Below are 20,241 nucleotides of genomic sequence, written 5' to 3'. Positions count from 1 at the left end.
GTGTTGAATTTGACGTTGGTGACACTATTGGCAAGGTGCTTGCATTTGTAGCGCAGGTAAGCTCTTTAATGATCTATCTGCTATTGTATAGTACTGACACGAGACCTTTGTTTAGGTCCGGAAGTCTCCTCAAGCTCGCGTCTTCCTTCAAAAGTGCTGCAAGGAGGTGAATGAGCCCCCATTGGAGCTTTTGAAATGGGTCCGCACACGTTGGGCATCTCTTTTTAATATGTTGGAGCGTTTTTTTAAATTGCGCAAAGTAAGTTGTCTACTACCGACTACATGAACACATTACTGACTTGATTATTAGGGAGTAAACAGATTCATCCAGCTCGCTGATGACAGCGACGAGGTCCCAAATCTGAAGGGAAAATCATACGCGGATTTCAGGCTTTCAGCGCACGAGTGGGCAGAGTTGGAGTTGATCCGTGAAGTCCTCCAGGTAAGTCATTTCTCTCTACCTTCCGCAATTATGCTTATGTGCTGCACACCGCACACCAAGGAGCCGGCAGATGCTCAACAGAGCTTCTCTGCCACACGTGAACCAACCGTATGGAGAACCATTCCAGTGCTCGAATGTCTTCAAGACACTTTGCAAAACATGGCGAACGCATCAAAATTTGCCCGTTTCTCAATGGCCATCGAAGCTGGTGTCACTAATCTCCGCAAGTGGTATAGTAAGACTGACGACACAGATGTATATTTCATTTGTCTTGGTATGTATCTCGTATCTATTCTAATGCCTTTGAATGTCATTGACCTTGTTGGTGTAGCGCTGGACCCCAACTACAAGGTCGCGTATGCAAAAGACAAATGGACCACTCATTCTTTCAAAAAAGGCATGCAATGCCTCGAGAGCACGGTACGTCACTCATCACTCATTTCTGTCAATTGTATACTAATCTTACATAGTTTGATATGTATCATCACAGTAGTACTCCCTCGCAGGCTCCTGCAGAGCCGTCTGTTACTGCGCCTCCCTCGCTTGCTCGCCAAGGCTCATATGGCCATAATTGGATGCGAAGCTCTGTCAAATCGCGTGTCGTGAATGACACAACCACACGAAGGCCTCGTCAAGAACTCGAGGACTATCTAGATGCACCGCTCGAGGACGTCAACAATGTGGTGGCCTGGTGGGGTGTACGTCTTGTTATTTTATTTGTATTGCTTTCGTACTAACATGATTCAAAAAAACTTTAAAGCACCATTCTATACAATACCCGACTATTTCCCGCATCGCAAAGGACTACCTCGCCATTCAGGGATCAGCTGTTGCGTCTGAGAGAGCATTTTCGAGCGGCGGCATTACTGGGACCGTGCATCGCAGCTGTTTGAAGCCGACAACATTCGAGGCTCTTCAATTGCTCAAGAGCGCATACCACCAAGGTCATATCTCCGCAACAGCCCAGGCTGAATTCGCCACTCCTTATGATAAACACGTCGACGTCAATGAAGAGTTCTAGTAGCTATTCGTATTGTACATGTCATTTTCATTTTCATTTTTTTTGCTAATTAAATCAATGGTTCGAGGGTTCGAACGCGTTCTGAACCTGAACTGAACCCTTGTGAACGCGTTTGAAGGCGTCCGGTCCAGGGTTCGGCCATCTTGCCTGAACCTGACCACTGGTCGAGTTCGGGGTTCGCAGATATAGGGTGATGAACCTGACCGAACCGGACTTCGGCAGCACTAGTAGTAGGAATGACACTCGCAGCAAAACTGATGGCCACCGAACGGGACATGACCTACCCAGCGTCAATATTCATAGACAACCAAGCAGCAATATTATCGGGTGAGAATTCCTATACGAAATCAGGCAGTTACTTAGTAGATCAATTTTGCAGCATGACAAATCTATTAGCAGATAACAGACGAACTCGCGGACTCAACTTTGACCTCACGCTAAGATGGATACCTGGGCATAAGGGAGTAGATGGAAACGAGCCAGCGGACAAGGCGGCAAAAGAAGCGGCTGAAGGAAGGAGAAACTCAAGCGTGCGGGAAAGACTACCAACCTACCTCCAGAACGAGGAGCTACCGGACAGTGTATCAGCATTAACGCAATGGCACCAAGATGAGATCAACAAGAAATGGTCAACGATGTGGAAGAAATCACCAAGACATCCACGAGCATCCATCATAGACCCAAGCATGCCATCTAACAAGTTCATCAAGCTCATTGCTACGCTCCCAAAACGTCAAGCAAGTATCTACACCCAATTACGCACTCGCCACGCCCCACTCAATCAACACCTGCATCGCATTGGAAAGAGCATAACCCCAAACTGCCCTACATGCCCCGGCATCGAAGAAACAGTACCACATTTCCTCCTTGACTGCCCCCAATACACGCGAGAACGACACGTCCTATCAAACGCCCTACGCCGCAAAGCTAACTCCATCACCTATCTCCTCACCTCGGACAAAGCAACCAGCCCGCTCATGAGATATATCAGCAACACAGGAAGATTTAAACGCACACTCGGTGAGATATCGGACGCTTAGAACAATTGTACACTCACGCACAACGAAACTAACAGATAAACATCAAACATCATCGCCATCATCAATCCACACGCACATAAATACCTCAAACACATACCCAATATACCCAACATATACCCAACGCTCCGAGACTGGATGGAAGGACTCTCATCAGGGAAAACCTCTTCCGGGAAATAGGGCGAATTTGTGTAAATGATGGTGTTTTATCGAGTTTTATTGTGTTTTATCATCATGTTTCAGATTAGTGACATTTATGAACTAACCAACAGCCCCCTGACGCCTTCGTTGGAATAAAGTGGGCAAAAGTGCCATAAAATGCAATAAAGTGTGCAGCATTAATAAATCTTTGTAATAGATGATCCTCGAGCAATATCACAATGACGAAGGTGAAACAAATATTATATTGTCATTCAGACTCAATATACAATATACTACATAACTGCTAATCAGACAATGGGCACACTTGAACCCTGAAATAAGATCATAATTGCGTCAGTCAGCAAGGCTCGAGATTAAAGAATGGCCACACTGACTAGCTTCGACGGAAAAGTGATTTCTGTGGTCAGAAAACCTCAAACTCGCCAGAGGATCAAACTGGGTCACTCGCGTCAAGTAGTGCGCCGTCCCGAGTATCGCTAGCATGTACAACAGTGGCCTTCAGCGTGAGCGAAGGATTGACACCACGAACGGGTGGGAAGGACAGTTCTACGCGATATGAGTAGATACGCATAAGTGAGAAGTAGATTACTTACCGAATTGTTCATCTCCATGATCGAGCAACTCATCCCACGATGGTTGAAGTCTCTTAGTGGTGGGTGGAATGAGCAGTAGGAGAAGACGGGGGTAGGATATGTGGACTGTAGATGGAGTTTGGCGACAGCGCGAGGGTTTGGTGGTGGCTGATAGGTACACCCAAGGAGTGTGCGACTGAAAGTGCGTGCGCTTTCATTGCTCATGAGTCGAGCTGGAAAAGCACGTTGTAAGGAGACATTCGACAAGGCCAAGGTTGGTTGATGTCGTGTTGTGGTTGAACATTGAACATTGAAATTTGAAAGTTCGAACCAAAAGTCATGTGAGTGCACGTGGGAAGTAAACAAACAAGTGCAAATGTTGGACTTCAGAACATTTCAAACATGTACAAACATTGCAAGCGTCTCAATAAGCATCGCTTTGCCTCAAACGTCCTCGCCTTCTTCGCTACATCCGACAGTGGCATTGTCAATGAAAACCTTATTAAACATTTCTCCAATGAGGTCTGGGTCGCGCTTGGTCGCATTCACTGCCGCGGAAGGCATATTCTTGGGCTCCGAGTCCCTTCGTGTCCATATTCTGGCTCAAGGAACACGGTCTCATGCCTGGTCTTACGTTCTCCAACGAGCTTATCAGCTGTGAGTGAGGGTTTGCATACTGACTTTGCTTGCTTGCTCTTTAGCCACCTCAAGCATTGCCTGCACCCTGAAGTGACTGGTGTGTGTGTTGTCTGTATGTGTGTCAATTTTACGTGCGCAGAATAGTTGAACAGATCCAGCACCATAGTCTCGCAGCAGGTGAGTTCGCTATGTGGCGAGCAGCTGTTCCTGCAAAACGGACGAGCTTAGATGTTCTTAATGCTTCCCCCTTGTTTTTTTTTTAATGCCTTAAAAGACATGTATTATATATACTTACTTCAATGTAGGTTAATATACATCCATATTTTCCGTGAATATGTATCTTTCTGTAATAATATGTGATAAAGTTGAGAAAGTTGACTAAAACCAAGTAATTCTGCAAATTTTGCATGGGAGCTTTTCCCTGATGCTCGCAGGTCGAAAGTCGATGTATCCCTACATTAATATTCCCTCTGTACGAAATCAGCATCGGCCTTTGCCCGACCACAAGCTGACGGAGTACGCGTTCATCATATATCACAAGCCAGATTACACATATACTACGATAGACTAAGCGGGAGTAAGCCCCCCGCGTAAAGGGCTATGTCCGATATAAGGTCAATGACCTCAAAGGACAATAAAACTGATTTTTAAAAAAAAAAAAAAAATTACGTCCAACGGTTCGATATCTCCAGCGAACGCGATCCAACCACTCAGTTGCATACACTGAAAAGAGCGAAGCGCTCTAATGGTACACGGATGGGCGACATCATTCCAGTCTCTCAGCTTCGAGCGCCAGTCCATCTTGTTCCACGTTTTGGTGCTACTGCAGACACACGTCTCACGGCATATAATAGCATGGAGCACGCGAGGGAGTTTTGGTTGAACTACTTTTGGGACAAGCATTCATTTTTTGCATTATCCGAGTAGACTAAAACATACAACATGTACTTGGGATTCCGTTGTAGAATGTGACGTTTTTTTCTGAGGTACGAAAATAAAGTTGGCCGCAGCGTCGTTGATGTCGGCTCCCCTTATCAGTGACATGCCTGCGCTGGACAAACTCATCGATCTCGAGCTTAATCAGTTACTATCTTAGAAGAAGCACCAACCAATGCAGACCAGCCCCAGGCTCTCAGTCATAGTAATTTATGCCGCTAGTACTACTTGGAATACAATACTTCATACTAGTATACTTACTACTTAGTTGTAAGGTGCAGTAGGGACACCATTCCTTGTAAGTCCTGTTGAACTGTGAGCGACTGAAAGTGCTGCATTACTATTCACTGTGAGCCTGCGTGAACTGTGGAGTCCTGTGGTTTGCTGCCGCAAGACCCCAAGTGTGTGACCTCTGTGAGAAAGTTGTAGTTTACTGATGTCGAATACTTATACCAGCTGCTTAGCGTCGCGAAAGAGCATGGCCACAGGCCTCCCATTGATCTCGGCGAGCCGCAAGCAAATGTATTGCATAGCCTTGCATTGGCTTGCGGGCGGGAAATCCTCCAAAATGGATGTGTGGTTATAATAGGTTTGAATTTGCAGATATTGTCAAGTAATAGTCGAGTCGGTAGATGAGCAACGATGACCAGAGGCCGGCGCTCCATGCAAGTATAGTGCTCAAGATAAGAAACTATCTTCTTCATCTTGGCGCACGATTAGACAAATTGGGTTGTTGCATCGCCTCGTTTACGAAAATGTTCGGTCGAAGTGTAACGAACCGGGTTGTAACGAACTGCCTCATTTTCGAAGTGAAGTGAAGTCAGTTTGAACTGAGTTCAGTTCACCAGCAACACCACATTTAGCTAACATTCACACCCTCGACGTATCTCTCGGTGGCAAAATAATAAAATGCAACACTCACTTCAAAAAGAATGGCGAGGCGTGACGCTGACATAGGTCAGGCAGAAATCCAGTCTGACTCGAGCGTGAAGTGACATGTTCAGTGAACACGGGACCGCTTTCAATTCAAAGCGCAATGGCCTTGCTGAAACGTTGGTCTATTGCCCACTAGAATGGGCGAGCGCTTCATCGCGAAGCACGGTCGCCTACGCGTAGGTCTTATTCATCGAGGCGCGTGGAGAGCAGTGTAGTAGACCCACATAACGATGCAGACCGACCTGTGTGACCGGCAGGGCATATTATAAGCCTGTCCTTCAATACGTTCAAGGGAATACTGCAAAACATATTGTCAACATGTGAATGCAGTCCAAAGAGAGGATGACAGTAACAACACACGTTAAAGGCCATGTCACCGAGGGGCAGTTTCCAGTGGTAAGTAGCGAAGAGACTTGAATCGTAAGACGGTGGAATGACGGAGATCACAATGCATAAGTGCTGATTGAGATCAAATGAACGGAGATTCGAATGAGTTCCACTTCGTGTTGTGGAAAACTCGTTGGATGGTAGTGGGATGAATTGAAGAAATCAATAGGCGTCACTCTCGCGTTTAAAGCTGGATATTCCAGGCTGTGCAAGTGCTGTATACACGTTATAGCACTGCGTTTTTTTGTCTTTTTTGTCTTTCCAGAACGTTTCTGTCGTCTTCGATAGTACAAGGACTGGTAGTATCCCCAGGAAGGAAATCCAAACTGAAATATCGGCATGATGATTTGCTATCTATCTATGTGCCTGCGACACATGTGCTCGCATAAGCATGAGTGCTATGCTCTGTCAGAGTAAAATAGCCACCATTCCCCATACAGGATTTTCATTGCCTGCGATGCCTGTATCACAGTATCAGTATTTTTCGTGAATCATTGAGTGTGTGCACTTACAAGTTTGTCTGTCCAGTCAAGTTGCATGCTGCGCATGGCCGTGAAAGAGAGAGAAATACTTTTGCGATTGATATTGCTACTAGTGTGGGTTTTATGATGCCTGAAATGCCGAAGTACAGGATATGCAGCCGATGAGAAAATGCCAGTAAGAGTGGAAGACACTGCGCATAGGCACCCGACGGATATGAGAGGAACAATAGCGATGAGAATGAGGCGTGTCAGGGCGTCAGTGACACTTGACACTGAATATGCGGGCTTCTCCCGCGTGGTCAAACTTTATTCGATGATTGGTTGCGTCGGACAAAGAGTCGAACTCATGATACTCTCCAGCCCCTGTGAAAAAAGGCCCTGCATCCAGCCGATTGGTTTCTTCGGGGAGGAAGTCGAGGCTGTGATCATCTGGAACCCCTGAGGAGAAAGACCTTGCACCAAGCACCAGCGCTGTAAGTCTTCGGCCGTAACTCTGCGCAACGACGATCAGTGCACGTCTGATTTTCCATGGTGTCAACATACGCAGCCAGTATCCAAGCCGACGGACCACCTCTTGACATCCAGACCACGGCCTGCTGCATGGCCATACACGACAGTCGACGGATAACAAGGGAGATGAACGAGTTGACTCTCCTGGTAGCCGGTGAGCCGTGTAACGGAATCAAATTGAGCATTGGAATCATGGAAACCAGAGCATCTGCCCATGATTTCATTCCAGAGGTCGGAGAATGGGGTCCCCTTGTGGCTGCTGGGCGTGAGCTTACCGTTTTTGAGCACGCTCCTTATGTTCTGTACAGTCCATGGATCTTGGTTCTGCGGTATCTCTGAGAGCAACGCGAGCTCCTGTGCCTTCCGTATAGCAGGGATGTCATGCTTGCGCTGCTGTATGGATGGCCAGTGCGACAACGGTTGCTTATGATGCGTAGATCTCCGGCGTGGGTCGGCTGCGAGCAAACCAGCATGGACGAAGAACACATGGCCTGCCGGCGCGTAAAGAACGAGAGGGAGAGATCGCAAGTATTCGTACTGTGAGCGGGACATTGCTCGCGCAACCTGGTAATGGTCCCCTAGAGGCCTCCAACCTTTAGGGACCTTGTCTCCCCAGTCAGGTTTCTTCATCAACGGACGCCATGGGTTGAACGCAGATATGTCGCCCTTCTCAGATGCAGGTTCATAATCAGACCAATGCTTGTCAACGTGTCTCAGCCACTTTCTGCCTCCAGGCTGAGATACAATCCAGTCCATCCAAGCGCGCCACTCCAGGACTTCCTGGTCATTATTTCCGCGAACGCCCAAAATCTTGTTGCTCTCCATAAACGATAAAACTGCTAGCGAGTCTTCCACGGGTGCCTTAGTAGCGAGGTCGCCGAGGTGTATCAAAATATCCCTCCGTGCGTCATAGGATATTCGATTAAGCAGAGTGCTGAAAAGATGTCAACACTGAGCATAGCCTGTATACTTCTGAGCGCGTACGTTAAAGACGCATTCATGCCATGTAGGTCGCCTATCACAATTATTCTCCTATCCTTATCGTCTGACATTTATTAGAGATTGGCGTTCCTATTCGATAGAGAGAAAGTTGCCAACTCACAAGTAGGGAACTGTTCATTAGATAGCGTATGTGTGAAATTTTCATAATGACTGAAATCAGGGAACTCTAAAGACGGTCTTTGTGAGCTTATCTATAATGACCAACGCTCTGGACTCGCTTACTGGAGCTAGACCTCGTCCAGAAACTAACCCGGTTTCGCACGTCGTCTGCAACGATGGCCCAAAGTACGAGGATAATGATAACTATGCCCAATAGAAAACCACCACAGCTGTCAATCGAGTAGGGCCTGGCCATCATATGCATGGGCACGGTGCGACCTGACCGGGTGTAGGAGAAAAATAAAACAGTGGGATTTATGTAACCAAATTAACGCCGATGACTCAGGCACCACATATGGTAAGTACCCCTAAGGTCAGCTCATTGAGCTTTTTGGGCCAAACAGAAGCGTCATTGACTAACAGGCGTCGTACGGAGCGCAGAAACAATTCCGTTGCTTGAATAGTTGTTTTCGCTTCACGAAGAAGCACAAAAGTCACTCCTGCGACGCCCATTGCGCGTTTCCGCAGAATGATGACAGCCGACGAACCAATGGTGTGGAGTTACTAAGCTCTTGCATCCGCTGTACAGTTCTTTACTTACAAAGTTCCTATGGCATGAGGCAGGGATAGCTCCACTGTATTAGTGCGATACAATACCCATATCCGCTGCAAAAGCTCTGAGAAAACCCCGTTTGGGAGGCTGGTCTCCTGACAGAGTTCTACGGAATTCCCAGAAAAGCCCGGTCAGAGTGCATTTGCCAAGTTCTTCTCTATATTTTGGTTTGTATATCCCGTGGAACGTCACATGGGCCATATACGATCGATAGGCCTCAGGAATTTCCGGAGACGTTATTTCTGTTGGCGGGGAACCTTGGAGAAAGACGATGTAGGAGGAGCGGTGATGGTAGCCTTGTCGAAACGGACTCGAGGCCTAGCGGGGGATGGCATTATTCGATTGTGTGTTATGTTTGGACAAGACGCAGGGAAGAGATGTGGTACTTCAGCGAGTTTCGCAGCACTCGGCAGCCACTTTAGTGGATTGATATGATCTTCTGTCTCATTGATGACGTCGGATCGCGGTGGAATCCTAAAGTGTGAAATTATAAATTTTTTCTGTTCCGCATTATCTTCATCTAAGTACAATTCCAACGATTCGAAATTCGAATGACTCACCTTCGTTAGATGAAGAATCGGCAAGATAATTATGCACATAATACACTAGCAACGCGCGCTCGTCCATTGTCTCCGAAATCAATCTCTAGCGAATCAAGGGCTTGCACGTGAGAGCTGTCTCCGGATTGGTGTATAGCAGGAGAGAAGGAGCTTCTGTCGAGGACAATAGCTGATAACCGATGGCCGTACGACTGCGCATGATTTGAGTCAAATCGTGAGTACAGGAATTTAACCTCACTCACACAACCAGTGTCCAGACCAATCGACCACCGCTTGGCATCTAAACCACGGCCTGCGGCATGTCCGTAGACGACAGTGAACGGGTAACATGGAAGCAAGGTTGACTGGTATGCTTCACCCGAACAATTCGACATTGCATCGTTCCACAATTGAGACCAAGGAGTTCCTATTCTGGGTTTGACGGACACCTGTCCTTCATCCGTGACACCTTTTATGTTCGTCACAGTCCATGGATCTTTGTTTTCGGGGATATCTGTGAGAACTGCAAGCTCCTGTTGATTACGCAGCTTTGCAATGTCATGTTGATCATCCACGGTAGGCCAATGGGAAAGAGGTTGTCTAGGGTCGGAAGGCTGGAGCGTCGGGTGGGAAGGTAACAGACCAGCGTGGACGAAGGCCATATGGCCAGCTGGAGAACGGAGTATAAAGGGCAACGAACTTAGATATTCGAAGTGTGCAGGAGACATGGCACGAGCAACCCTATAATGTTTGCCCAATAGATGCCAGCCAGCAGGTACCATCCTCTTCCAGCCTGCGTACTTGCTTTCCAAGACCCAGTTTTCCAGATCTCCCCTCTGGAGCCGTTTGTCTCCATCGAGGTGAGGCCATCGCCTGTCCATGGCTGTAAGCCATTCCAGACCTCCCGGACGAGATAGTATCCAGTTCATCCAAGCGCGCCATTCGATCACTTTTTGGTCATTGTTTCCTCTGACGCCTAAAATTCTGTTGGTTGACATGAACGTCAATACGTCGATGGACTCGTGAGTAGTCGCCCTCGTTTCCAGGTCCCCAACGTGAACAAGCAGATCTCTTTCCGAGTCGTAACGTATTTCGTCAAGTAAATCCCTGTAACAATCACACGCGGTGAGTTCGCAAAACACCCAATGACTAGACAACTCACGTCAATGAGCGATACATGCCATGTATGTCGCCAATTGCAATTATTCGGTTCCCTCTATCATCTGAGTGCAACTGTTAGTCTCTTGCAGTTGATACCAAGACACAATTAAAGACCTAAGGGAAGTAGATTGTCGGGAATGTTTTGTATAAAATTTACATTATAGTAGCCAAAGTCCGGGAAGTCTTCGATGGAAGTGAGTTCACGGTACGACGGTGGTCGATTCAAGAACCTACCAATGCCTTCAATGGGTAAAACGCGGTTTGTTTTGATCTCTTGAAGGACTCCGGTAATAAACACGAAAATTAGAAAAATGGCGAGAACTAGGAATGAAAGATGAGTCCAGAGAGTGGCCCCTGACAATGTGAACATCTTGGCCAATGTCAAACCATACTAGAGGTCGAACGTTTGTCCGCAACCGTGAGAGTTATTTCAACTGTACGTTAGTATGACTACCCTACATACGATGCTCGTTATGTAACTGCAAAGTTGGAGGAGAGGCTTAACCTCTCGCCTCAATATTACCCTCCATAGCCCTCCTTCTATTCACTTCGTCATAGTCTTTGTTGTCGGCAGCACTTGGACCGATCCACTTCCACGCGTTAAGCTTCACAAACTCTTCAAACGTCCACAGCTGTGCCCGGAGTTCTGAAGAAGAAAGGCACCATACGTAGGTAGCTGCATCTACGGGGTTCGCCAATTCGGACATAACAGGGATCGGGGGAGGCGTTGTGGCTACCAGAGACTTCACCTCGATGTCCCGTATGTTGGCCAATGGCCCCAATGGGTATATAGACACTATCTCTCTTGTATATTGCTGTGAGGAGGGGTTGCTTTGTGTCCACAGCCTCAGAAGTGACTCGCAGGACTCACGTTGCCCTCAAAGATGTCAAGGAGTCGGATATCTTCCTCCGATAGACCGGTTACCAGAGAACCTCGTACCGATCTCTCTTCTGGATTGAGGTCATGATCGAACATTGCTCGACTTCGTGAGTATGGCAGGATTCCAGGATAATCCTCATTCTTTCTTCATGTTATGTCAAGATGCTAGTGGAAGAAATGCCATCGTTCACCTTGACCTGATGCCTAGTGTAGTCCTGGAACGGGGCTGTGTTAAGGTGATGGGCCTGTAAGACTTTCTAGCGGACTAACCAGCAAGAGAGCGGGGCACATTTGAAGTTGACTACCATCGTGTCCAAGGACTCGTTTCAATATTTCCGGGTGCATCAACGTGCCATTGAAAAATGCGGATACCATTCTCAGATGAATAGAGGTTAGACCAGGATCTGATCTTCACGTTAGGGAGAGATCCAAACAGATCAGTCAATAAGGACTAGGATTGAGGAATGGGTCGACCGCCTGCACGCTTCAACTGATAAGTGACTCGGTGAGAAAGAACGGTTGTTGGACGGTTTAAACTTTTCCATATGCCTAGAATTGCTGATAAGATAAGATATACTTAGGTAGAAGCCGTGGCCATGGGGTATGGTTCAGATTCAGAATGAACGACTCTTCCGAAGTTCTTTCTACCTGCCTTAGGGAGACTAGCCCATGGCCAGTTCGGAGCCAAGCAAGTTGCGGAGAACTGGCCAACGAGTCAAGCTAGTTAAGCGTCCTAGTGGAAACTCAAGTGACATGTTGAACTGGTCGGGCAAGATGATAAATTGTGAAACATGCCAGGATAGGCCAGGATCCGGAGCGACGACTTGTCATGAAATGCAGTTCTCGATCAGTATCAAAAATTTTACGTCGGGTTTGTGTATGATGAGATTTGTTGATGTTTATGCCAAATTGTGTTATGTGCAAGCTGCACCAAGTCACATCACACAGTCTCACTAGCACTACGTAAGAGAGAAACGTCTTCTCTGTGTTATAGATCATCGATCAGGCTGCAGCTGGTCTCGAGCCTGCAGTCTACCTGACTAGTCGGTTTTGTTCTAACTCTTTTTTGCTAGTAGTCTAAACTCTACTCCAAGTTGCAGGAGGCTCACTCGAAGGCGATACGGGGATTCCACCGCTAGCAACAGCAACACCACTACCAGTGATCCAGCGTCGAGCATGGAGACATTCGCTTCTACGTCTACAGGAGTTCCCACCCAGCCTCCCAAGAAGAAGAGAACGCCAACGAATCCCAACAATCTTTTCAAGCCCAGTTCGGACTCGACGACAGCGCGTAACCTCTGTGGAATCGAATGGCAGGCCGAGCACAAGACAGGTACCATCGCCGAGTTTGCTGCATACTGGAACAGCCTTACGGCCAAACAGAAGGAGTCTTATGCTTCTCGCTCGAAGCTTGTCGACGCCGTAAGTTTTTGTTTGCCTTCGTGTTAAATGTCGTGCTCATCTCAATCGCAGGCTAAGGCGAATGTTGTCGAATTCATAGCCAACTTGAATGATCTCAACACATGACTCTCCTGCCTCAACTCTCTTCTCTGCTTGTCCTGCTTCCTCTCACATGTTGTCGTTGCTTTTGTTCTCTCGCTGCCCCAACCTGGTCCGCGGCAATCGCTTAGTTATCATGATACCGGCATTCACTTCCATATCAACTGCTGCACAATTCTGCCTGTTACTCGATTGATTGTTGTACGCCAATCCTGCACCGTTCTGCACCCTCCTGCATTGTTCTGTTCTGTTACTACCGCACTGTATGCTACACAATCCAATCGCGTTCTTAGCATGAGCTCGTTACTGCGATCCCTAACCATGCCAGTCTGCCACAGCCTGTTACGTCGAGTTTTCCATGACTCGCGGTTTGTTGAAGTCCGGAATGACATCCAAGGAGGACATGTCAAAATGAGACTAGTCAGGATAACAATGTTTCATCCTCCTAGCTTGTTCGCCTCTCTGAGTCTTATCACCAGATGGTTAATTCATGGTGATACATACTGATCTGCCCATTTCATTTCTGCATCGGTGACTACTGGCGCTCCCACGCTGAGTCACCTGGAGTCCTGACTCGAGTCACACCGTAGCCTAGGTTTTTGGGTACTAATAAGCTCTGACCTGCACTGCGCCCACGGACGCAACGGCTGACATGAAGAACCCAGTGTCCTCCGAATTAGCCCCTAGCACATTGACTACTGATGTAGAGCTAGACAAACAGGCTCCGCCTTCGTTTGGGCACGCGATGCACAAGCTCTTTGAGTTTGACCCATCATACGTGAACCTAAATCACGGTGAGTTCTACCGGGTGTCATGATTCATACCACATCTTCATTGATGGCTGACGTATTGAAGGTTCATATGGTTCATTACCCATGCCAGTTAGAGTTGCATGCGATAAGCTCTCCACTCACATTGAAGCCAACCCAGACAAATTCATGCGCATCGAGTGCATTCACCACTGGAATGAGGCTCGTACTCGAGTGGCCAAGCTGATAGGCGCAGAGACTGACGAGTGTGTCTTGGTGCCTAACACATCGTACGGCATAACTACGGTTCTCCGCAATTTCGAGTGGCATGAAGGGGACATCATTATTGGGAGTAGGTCAAGAATCACCACTTCGAAGCTCTCCCGCTTATGTTCCCCTTCCCTCCCAAAATAGCTACCACGACTTATGGTGCTGTGTCCCGAGCGATTAGGTATCTTGGAGATATCACACCATATCCACAAGTGTCCACATTCAATCTCACGTTCCCTACCTCACATGCGGAGATACTGGAGAATTGGCGAGAACATATCCGCCGAGTGACCTCGGAAGCGAGCGATCTCAAACAGACTCGCAAGGTCGTGGCTGTAGTAGATGCCATCGTGGCCAATCCTGGCGTGCGTCTTCCTTGGAAAGAAATGGTGGCCATTTGCAAGGATGCAGGTGTCTGGTCAGTGGTCGATGCTGCGCATGCAATCGGCCAGGAAGTAGACATTAACTTGTCGGAGGCGAAGCCTGATTTTTGGGTATCAGTTAGTCCATTTATTCTCACTCGTGATGTCCTTTTCTTGACCAGCTGAGCTGAACAGAATTGCCACAAATGGCTTTATGCAAAGAGAGGCTGCGCAGTCCTTTATGTCCCTAAGCGGTGTGTTCCGACCTTGCTCAACTATTGATGTATAATGAGACGGACTAGAAACCAGCATGTCATCAAATCTCCTATACCCACCCCACACAATTATCTCTCACCTCGAGATGAGCACCACAATGGCCCACAGACATTTGTAAAGCTTTTCCAATGTTAGTTCTCTCGAATAAATAGGCCCATATAACTTTGAACGCTCATGTCTCGTGATTTTTAGGGACAGGGACCATAGATTATGTTCCGTTCCTGAGTATAAATGCAGGTTGGTGCGAGGTTGTCATTAACATCACTATTCTGACTGCGATCAGCCTTGGACTTTAGACAGTGGCTCGGCGGCGAGCACAAGATAAACGAATATACTCACAATCTCGCAATTGCAGGCGGGAAGCATCTGGCAAGTCTCCTAGGAACCAGCGTAATGGACCCTGACGGCGACCTAACTTGGAACATGGTGCGTAAATGTATCTGCCTCTTATCTCGCGTTTCATGTTCCCTGGTCAGGTCAACGTGGAATTGCCCATTCCCGGCGACATCACATATTCGGATGAAATTAACTCCCTGTTGCAAAGTACATTGTTGATAGAGTGCAACACGTATGCCGCTCACTACTACCATAATGGAAAATGGTGGACAAGGTGTAGTGCGCAGGTATGGAACGAGGTGAGAAAAATCTGTTCGAAGAGACATCCTCTTGGTTCTTACCGATAAAAAAATCAGATTTCGGATTTCGAAGTTCTCGCCAGTGCTTTGAAAAACGCGTGCCAGAAAGTAGTGGAGTTTGCGAAGCAATGAATTCTTCTTTCACGAAGCAAGATCTTCCCTACGAGAATTCGAGATGGAACAATAAATACTTAGACCGAAATGCCAAGAGCGCGTGTTGAATTGCAGGCGAAGTACTTGCTGACTAAGTTATGGATCATCCCGGAAAGATGCACTGACAACGAGCCTGGGAGGTTCCCTGAATATCCGGCGTGGTAAGGCTGTTTTCCCATGTTGGCACGCACAGCGTATAAGGTGAACTTAACATGGTGGGAGACGACGGCGAGAGATTCATTACGAGCGCGACATTATGGTTTGCGCAAACACGTGACCACCGTGACAGCCACAGACGCGTCTCATATTTGTGGCTCCGTCCACTCTGCACGCGATGCACACTCCTATGCACACGCACACGCACACTCAACTACAAGTACTTTAAAGCACTACCCCACATTCTCCATTGAAGAACCTGTGATGGCGGAAGACCTTTTGAAATCTCTTAACTCTGCTCAGACTAGATGTATGTTTCCTTCTTGTGACATTAAATTTCTGTATTGAACTGGTTCAAATAGGTGTAACTCATCGTCCGGACTCACCGCTCCAAATCTTAGCAGGTCCTGGAAGTGGGAAGACGAAAGTTCTGACATCACGAATCGCCTACATGATATTGCACCATGGCATGGACCCGTCGTCTATATGCGCTGTTACATTCACCAACAAGGCGGCCAACGAAATGAGAGCGCGTCTCGTAAAGCTCATTGGTAAAGATAGCGTCAATCAAGTGAAGTTGGGCACTTTCCATGCGATTTGCGCTCTCTTTCTGCGGAAATATGGGATAGCGGTGGGCCTTGACGGGAACTTCACTATATGTGATTCTGATGAGAGGTACGTCGCTGAGACGATGCAATAATGTCGTATTGAAACTCTATTGTAGCAAGCGAATTGTCACGAAATTGTTGAAGCCTTACAGCGATTTCCTTGCGTCCAAAAACATTTCAGTGAATGCTGCTACGATATGTTCAATGATTTCTCGAGCCAAATCCAAGGGGGAAACTCCAGAAGACGTCATGCCACGCAAAGGAAGCTCAAGCAAAGCTGCTTCCATGGATTCAACGAAGGAAGATATTCAGCGCGTCTTTGCAGAAATATACCGCGACTATGAGACGACTTTGCGAAAAAGCAATAGTTTAGACTTCGACGACCTTCTTCTCTTTGGCGTAAGGCTTTTCTCACAGCACCCGAGATATGCTGCATGGTGTCAGCATATACTTGTCGATGAATTGTGAGCTGTTGTTTTTCTTGATGATCAATGCTTACCCAAAGTCACACTAGTCAAGACACGAATGCAGTCCAATACGAGCTCATGTGTTGCATCGCTGCTGCCAGTCGCTGCGTGACGGTTGTTGGGGATCCCGATCAATCAAGTACGCTCTGATTGTTGATTCCGCATGTTGATCTAATTCTCAACTGCACAGTATACGGCTGGCGATCTGCAGACGTTACGAACCTTGGCAAGATGCAAAACGGTAAGTTTGAGGCAACGCATATACCCACCGAGTGAACCAATTTGACTTGGTTTGTAGACTTCTCGAATGTAGCGCAGGTCATGCTTGAGCAGAACTACCGTTCAGCAGGATCTATCCTTGCCGCAAGCCTCGCCATCATCTCGCAAGGTGAGTTGTGCAGTCGCATAATATGTTTTTACCAATCCTTTCAAAGATACATCGCGGATTGCAAAAACCCTGCGTACATCTCATCCACTCGGGCCACTCCCGATGCTCCGTTCGTTCCCTACAGAACATGACGAAGCCGGTTTCATTGCATGGGAGATCAACCGCATGATAGCACAATCAGGAGGGATGTTAGGGTTTGGAGACTTCGCGGTTCTTCGTACGCCCCTCCTTTCCAAAGCTCGAATTATTTACAAACAACTTGCAGTGCGTTTTAATGCCATATCCAGATCAATCGAGACCGCGCTTCAAAAGGAAGGTATCCCCAATCGAATACTTGGTGGACATCAGTTCTTCCAACGGGCAGAAGTAAGTGATCAGCTACGCGTTCAGCCATTAGACAACAACCTGGTTTGTCATAGATCAAAGATATATTGGCGTACCTTCAGCTCGTGGACAATCCACAATTTGAGCCAGCATTTTCTCGTGCTATCAACATTCCTTCCCGGGGAATTGGAGACAAGGTGAGGGCCGACTACTGTTAGTTGTTGTCTCCGCGACTTATCCACCGCCGATAGTCTCTCGCCGAAATCCTTTCACGAGCACAGAATCTCAGCATCTCACCGTTGACTCTCGTCGAACGCATCCACGACTCCATAATTCCTGATCTGAAACCATCTGTAAAACGCAAGGTCCAATCCTTCGTGAATGTGATACGGTCCCTGAGATCGTCTGCCACCGACGGGATGGAACCAGCCGAGTTGATTGGCGAGTTGGTCGAGCTCATCGGGTACCAAGAACATCTGAAGAAATCGCAACCTGACTGGGACACACGATGGGAGAACGTTCAGGAACTGATTAATTTCGCGAGCGACGCCACTGCTGACGCCTCAAAGATTCCTGTTGTTAGTGGAGACGAGTCATCGTTACAGTGAATTATCTTGTTGGGCTTATTATTGACGCAACTATTAACCAACTGCCCAGAGATACTCCGCTAAGGCAGTTCTTGCAAGAATCAATGCTATCATCTGCAGGTGATCAGTCGGACGAGAACGATGACGAGGTTTGTCTCTCGAGGTCAAATTTCGCATTACTCATTATTTGCAACAGAAAGTGTCTATTGCGACTTGTCACGCTGCGAAAGGCCTTGAATGGCCAGTCGTTTTTGTCCCAGCAGGTTTGCAACTTCCCTTCTACTGTTTATTCCTGCGCATATATATAATCATATTATCAGTGGAGGAGGGAACCTTCCCTTTTTACCGGTCAGATGACATCCAAGAAGAAAGGCAAGGATATCATTCTATTTATTAATTTATTCTGACAGGATCAATCAGACGCCTTCTATATGTTGCATGCACGCGAGCGCAGACGTCACTTTACCTAACCCACACCTCAGGGCGCAAGGTTGCTGGCGTCATCAAACCCCGAGACCTGTCTAAATTCATCTCTAAAATCTGCTCCAAGCATCCGGTAAGATATTCCTGTGAATCGATCGAACGACATCGTGTCTGAAGCTTGTCTTTTTTTCTTTCCAGCCGTTGTTTTCCGATATGCCTCATACTCACTCCACTCAAGACCTTCGTCTTATAGCAAGAATTTTGGATAGAGGGTCACGCATACCTGATGAGCTGGAAGTGAAGCGACGAATGACAACGTTGTGCGTTATCGTCTGTTTGACGAGTCTCGAAGGTGGCTTCAGCTAATTCCATCTTAGTAATTTGACCGCAAGACAGATTCACCTGAGCCACACGAACTCCGATGGGAATCTCGAGAACCAACCCGCTCCTCCGCCTCCTATCACGAGAGACATTCCTCTTGGTTATATGCCCGCGTTTCAGAGTTAGTCTCCTGTATGCTCGTTTGATAAGAGCTCACGTGTTGCCCTAGGTGTACGAGCTGGCTTGCGCAAGGATGGGACCCAAACCACAGTCAAGGTTCCCCTTCCAGCACCACAAGTGGAACCGCCCAGGTTGACGCCAGCAGACCTGACGGATGGTTTTGTCGACCAGTCAGCTCCATTCTCTGCATTTCGTCCTCGAGCCAAGGCGGAATCTCTAGCCCAATTGGCTGTAAAGCCTCGATCGGATCGTCCACAGTTAGTTGCAACCATGTCGACGGAAGTCACTAAAGCAGCTGTGATTGAAACCAAGCGAATGGGTCGAGTTATGGCCAGGCCGGTGGTCAAGCCATTCGAGCCAACGCAAGTAGATCTAACGGACGGGTTCGTCAACCACTCAGTTCCGTTCGTTGCATTCCATCCTCCAGCCAAGGTAGAATCCCCGACCCAACCGGCTGTACATTCTCGATCAGATCGTCCACAGCTATGTGCACTGGTGTCAACGGAAGCCACCGAACCAATTACGGTTGGAACTAAGCGAAGAAGATTGGGAATGGGTCGAGGTACGACTGGGTACGCTAATAAGAAATTCAAAGTCCCTGCGCCGCCGTGATATCCGCGGGGTCGTAGTCTATTTACTTACATGCTGATCGATTATCAGTCTCCACAACTCCTGTGGCGTCATCACGCTACGAGAGTGGAACGTCTACTGCTAGACATGTAGGCATTAAATCCATATAGCATCACTGGAGACTCATGCCTGTTGAGGTTTCAATGTATACGTCACGAGCAGAAGCACTCCTGCCTTGTTTGAAGTCAACACATCGAAAGATTGCCGCGTGAATTGGATAAACTCGTGATTGTTTAGTACGTGGTCTTTAAGACCATCCCAATACTGCGAGTGCTGGGGCCCCGTTCTGACGACACAACGCGTTTTCACTATTTTCCGTGATCTTCCGATTCATCTCTCCCAAGAAGACTCACTGATATCAACTTTGAGTTGTCACAGACTCACAGCGCTTGGAAAGCGTGGCTGGTGAGGGGGAGGAATGCCATCGATGAAGGAGTTGGGATCCACTGTGGCCAGTGCCGCCCACTCGCTTCGTGTGGTCAAGGTTTAGTTTAAAGCTGTTTGGCGAGCAGTCTGTAATGGATCGACTAGAGAACTGCCAGGCAGACGCTAGTACTGGCAAGTTGGAAGGTCACCTGCCTGGTCCTGCCACCCCACTCCTGCGAACATGAGGCAACCTCATTTTCTCCACAAATGAATCGGGGTTTACAGCATGGAACTGATGAAGGCGTCAAGACTCAAGCGAACAGCTTGCCAATGCTGTAATCACTGGACCCTAGCATGGAACTGATGAAGGCGTCGAGACTCAAGCGAACAGCTTGCCAGTGCTGTAATCACTGGACCCTTGTACAGCA

The 20,241-nt window shown here is 47.7% G+C and overlaps 8 protein-coding genes across 8 annotated transcripts; 4 read left to right on the top strand and 4 right to left on the bottom strand.

Moving 5' to 3' along the window:
- Positions 1-1,891: 1,891 nt before the first annotated feature.
- Positions 1,892-2,167, top strand: DEU56DRAFT_709658 (uncharacterized protein; the record flags this gene model as incomplete). The annotated part of the gene is made up of 1 exon (XM_041347472.1): positions 1,892-2,167. A coding segment is annotated over one exon (276 nt), but the record flags the coding sequence as incomplete, so codon positions are not given.
- Positions 2,168-3,092: 925 nt separating this feature from the next.
- Positions 3,093-3,459, bottom strand: DEU56DRAFT_914503 (uncharacterized protein; the record flags this gene model as incomplete). Its single annotated transcript, XM_041357625.1, has 3 exons — positions 3,093-3,208; positions 3,256-3,360; positions 3,414-3,459. 3 exons carry the CDS (start codon positions 3,457-3,459, stop codon positions 3,093-3,095), a joined length of 267 nt encoding a protein of 88 aa, XP_041206587.1.
- A 1,138-nt stretch (positions 3,460-4,597) lies between these two features.
- Positions 4,598-4,976, top strand: DEU56DRAFT_814105 (uncharacterized protein). Its single transcript, XM_041353712.1, has one exon. The coding sequence runs from the start codon at positions 4,630-4,632 to the stop codon at positions 4,798-4,800; it is 171 nt and encodes a 56-aa protein (XP_041206586.1). The 5' UTR covers positions 4,598-4,629; the 3' UTR covers positions 4,801-4,976.
- A 1,581-nt stretch (positions 4,977-6,557) lies between these two features.
- On the bottom strand, positions 6,558-8,668 carry DEU56DRAFT_814102 (Metallo-dependent phosphatase-like protein). Its single transcript, XM_041353711.1, has 6 exons — positions 8,349-8,668; positions 8,227-8,292; positions 8,109-8,169; positions 7,158-8,058; positions 6,645-7,107; positions 6,558-6,593 (listed from the first exon to the last, which is right to left on the bottom strand). Exons 1-5 carry the CDS (start codon positions 8,488-8,490, stop codon positions 6,871-6,873), a joined length of 1,407 nt encoding a protein of 468 aa, XP_041206585.1. The 5' UTR covers positions 8,491-8,668; the 3' UTR covers positions 6,558-6,593; positions 6,645-6,870.
- Positions 8,669-9,320: 652 nt separating this feature from the next.
- Positions 9,321-10,961, bottom strand: DEU56DRAFT_456160 (Metallo-dependent phosphatase-like protein). Its single transcript, XM_041346318.1, has 6 exons — positions 10,773-10,961; positions 10,653-10,721; positions 10,540-10,600; positions 9,641-10,484; positions 9,399-9,589; positions 9,321-9,338 (listed from the first exon to the last, which is right to left on the bottom strand). The coding sequence occupies exons 1-5, from the start codon at positions 10,906-10,908 to the stop codon at positions 9,428-9,430; spliced, it is 1,272 nt and encodes a 423-aa protein (XP_041206584.1). The 5' UTR covers positions 10,909-10,961; the 3' UTR covers positions 9,321-9,338; positions 9,399-9,427.
- Positions 10,947-11,916, bottom strand: DEU56DRAFT_814097 (uncharacterized protein). Its single transcript, XM_041353710.1, has 4 exons — positions 11,689-11,916; positions 11,610-11,633; positions 11,410-11,559; positions 10,947-11,353 (listed from the first exon to the last, which is right to left on the bottom strand). Exons 1-4 carry the CDS (start codon positions 11,791-11,793, stop codon positions 11,039-11,041), a joined length of 594 nt encoding a protein of 197 aa, XP_041206583.1. The 5' UTR covers positions 11,794-11,916; the 3' UTR covers positions 10,947-11,038.
- Positions 11,917-13,214: 1,298 nt separating this feature from the next.
- Positions 13,215-15,479, top strand: DEU56DRAFT_814091 (pyridoxal phosphate-dependent transferase). Its single transcript, XM_041353709.1, has 9 exons — positions 13,215-13,712; positions 13,774-14,019; positions 14,082-14,437; positions 14,495-14,553; positions 14,602-14,705; positions 14,768-14,812; positions 14,859-15,001; positions 15,052-15,210; positions 15,268-15,479. Exons 1-9 carry the CDS (start codon positions 13,571-13,573, stop codon positions 15,340-15,342), a joined length of 1,329 nt encoding a protein of 442 aa, XP_041206582.1. The 5' UTR covers positions 13,215-13,570; the 3' UTR covers positions 15,343-15,479.
- A 404-nt stretch (positions 15,480-15,883) lies between these two features.
- On the top strand, positions 15,884-18,682 carry DEU56DRAFT_740174 (P-loop containing nucleoside triphosphate hydrolase protein; the record flags this gene model as incomplete). Its single annotated transcript, XM_041348788.1, has 14 exons — positions 15,884-16,194; positions 16,244-16,591; positions 16,642-16,733; positions 16,785-16,835; positions 16,893-16,982; positions 17,029-17,199; positions 17,248-17,348; positions 17,402-17,503; positions 17,558-17,904; positions 17,964-18,042; positions 18,090-18,156; positions 18,214-18,241; positions 18,314-18,449; positions 18,515-18,682. Coding segments are annotated over 14 exons (2,091 nt in total), but the record flags the coding sequence as incomplete, so codon positions are not given.
- Positions 18,683-20,241: the final 1,559 nt, after the last annotated feature.

The sequence above is a fragment of the Suillus clintonianus genome (genome assembly GCF_016758775.1).
Source record: "Suillus clintonianus strain FC179 chromosome Unknown DEU56scaffold_55, whole genome shotgun sequence".
Lineage (NCBI taxonomy): Eukaryota > Fungi > Basidiomycota > Agaricomycetes > Boletales > Suillaceae > Suillus > Suillus clintonianus.
This window is presented reverse-complemented; position numbering and strand designations above follow the sequence as displayed.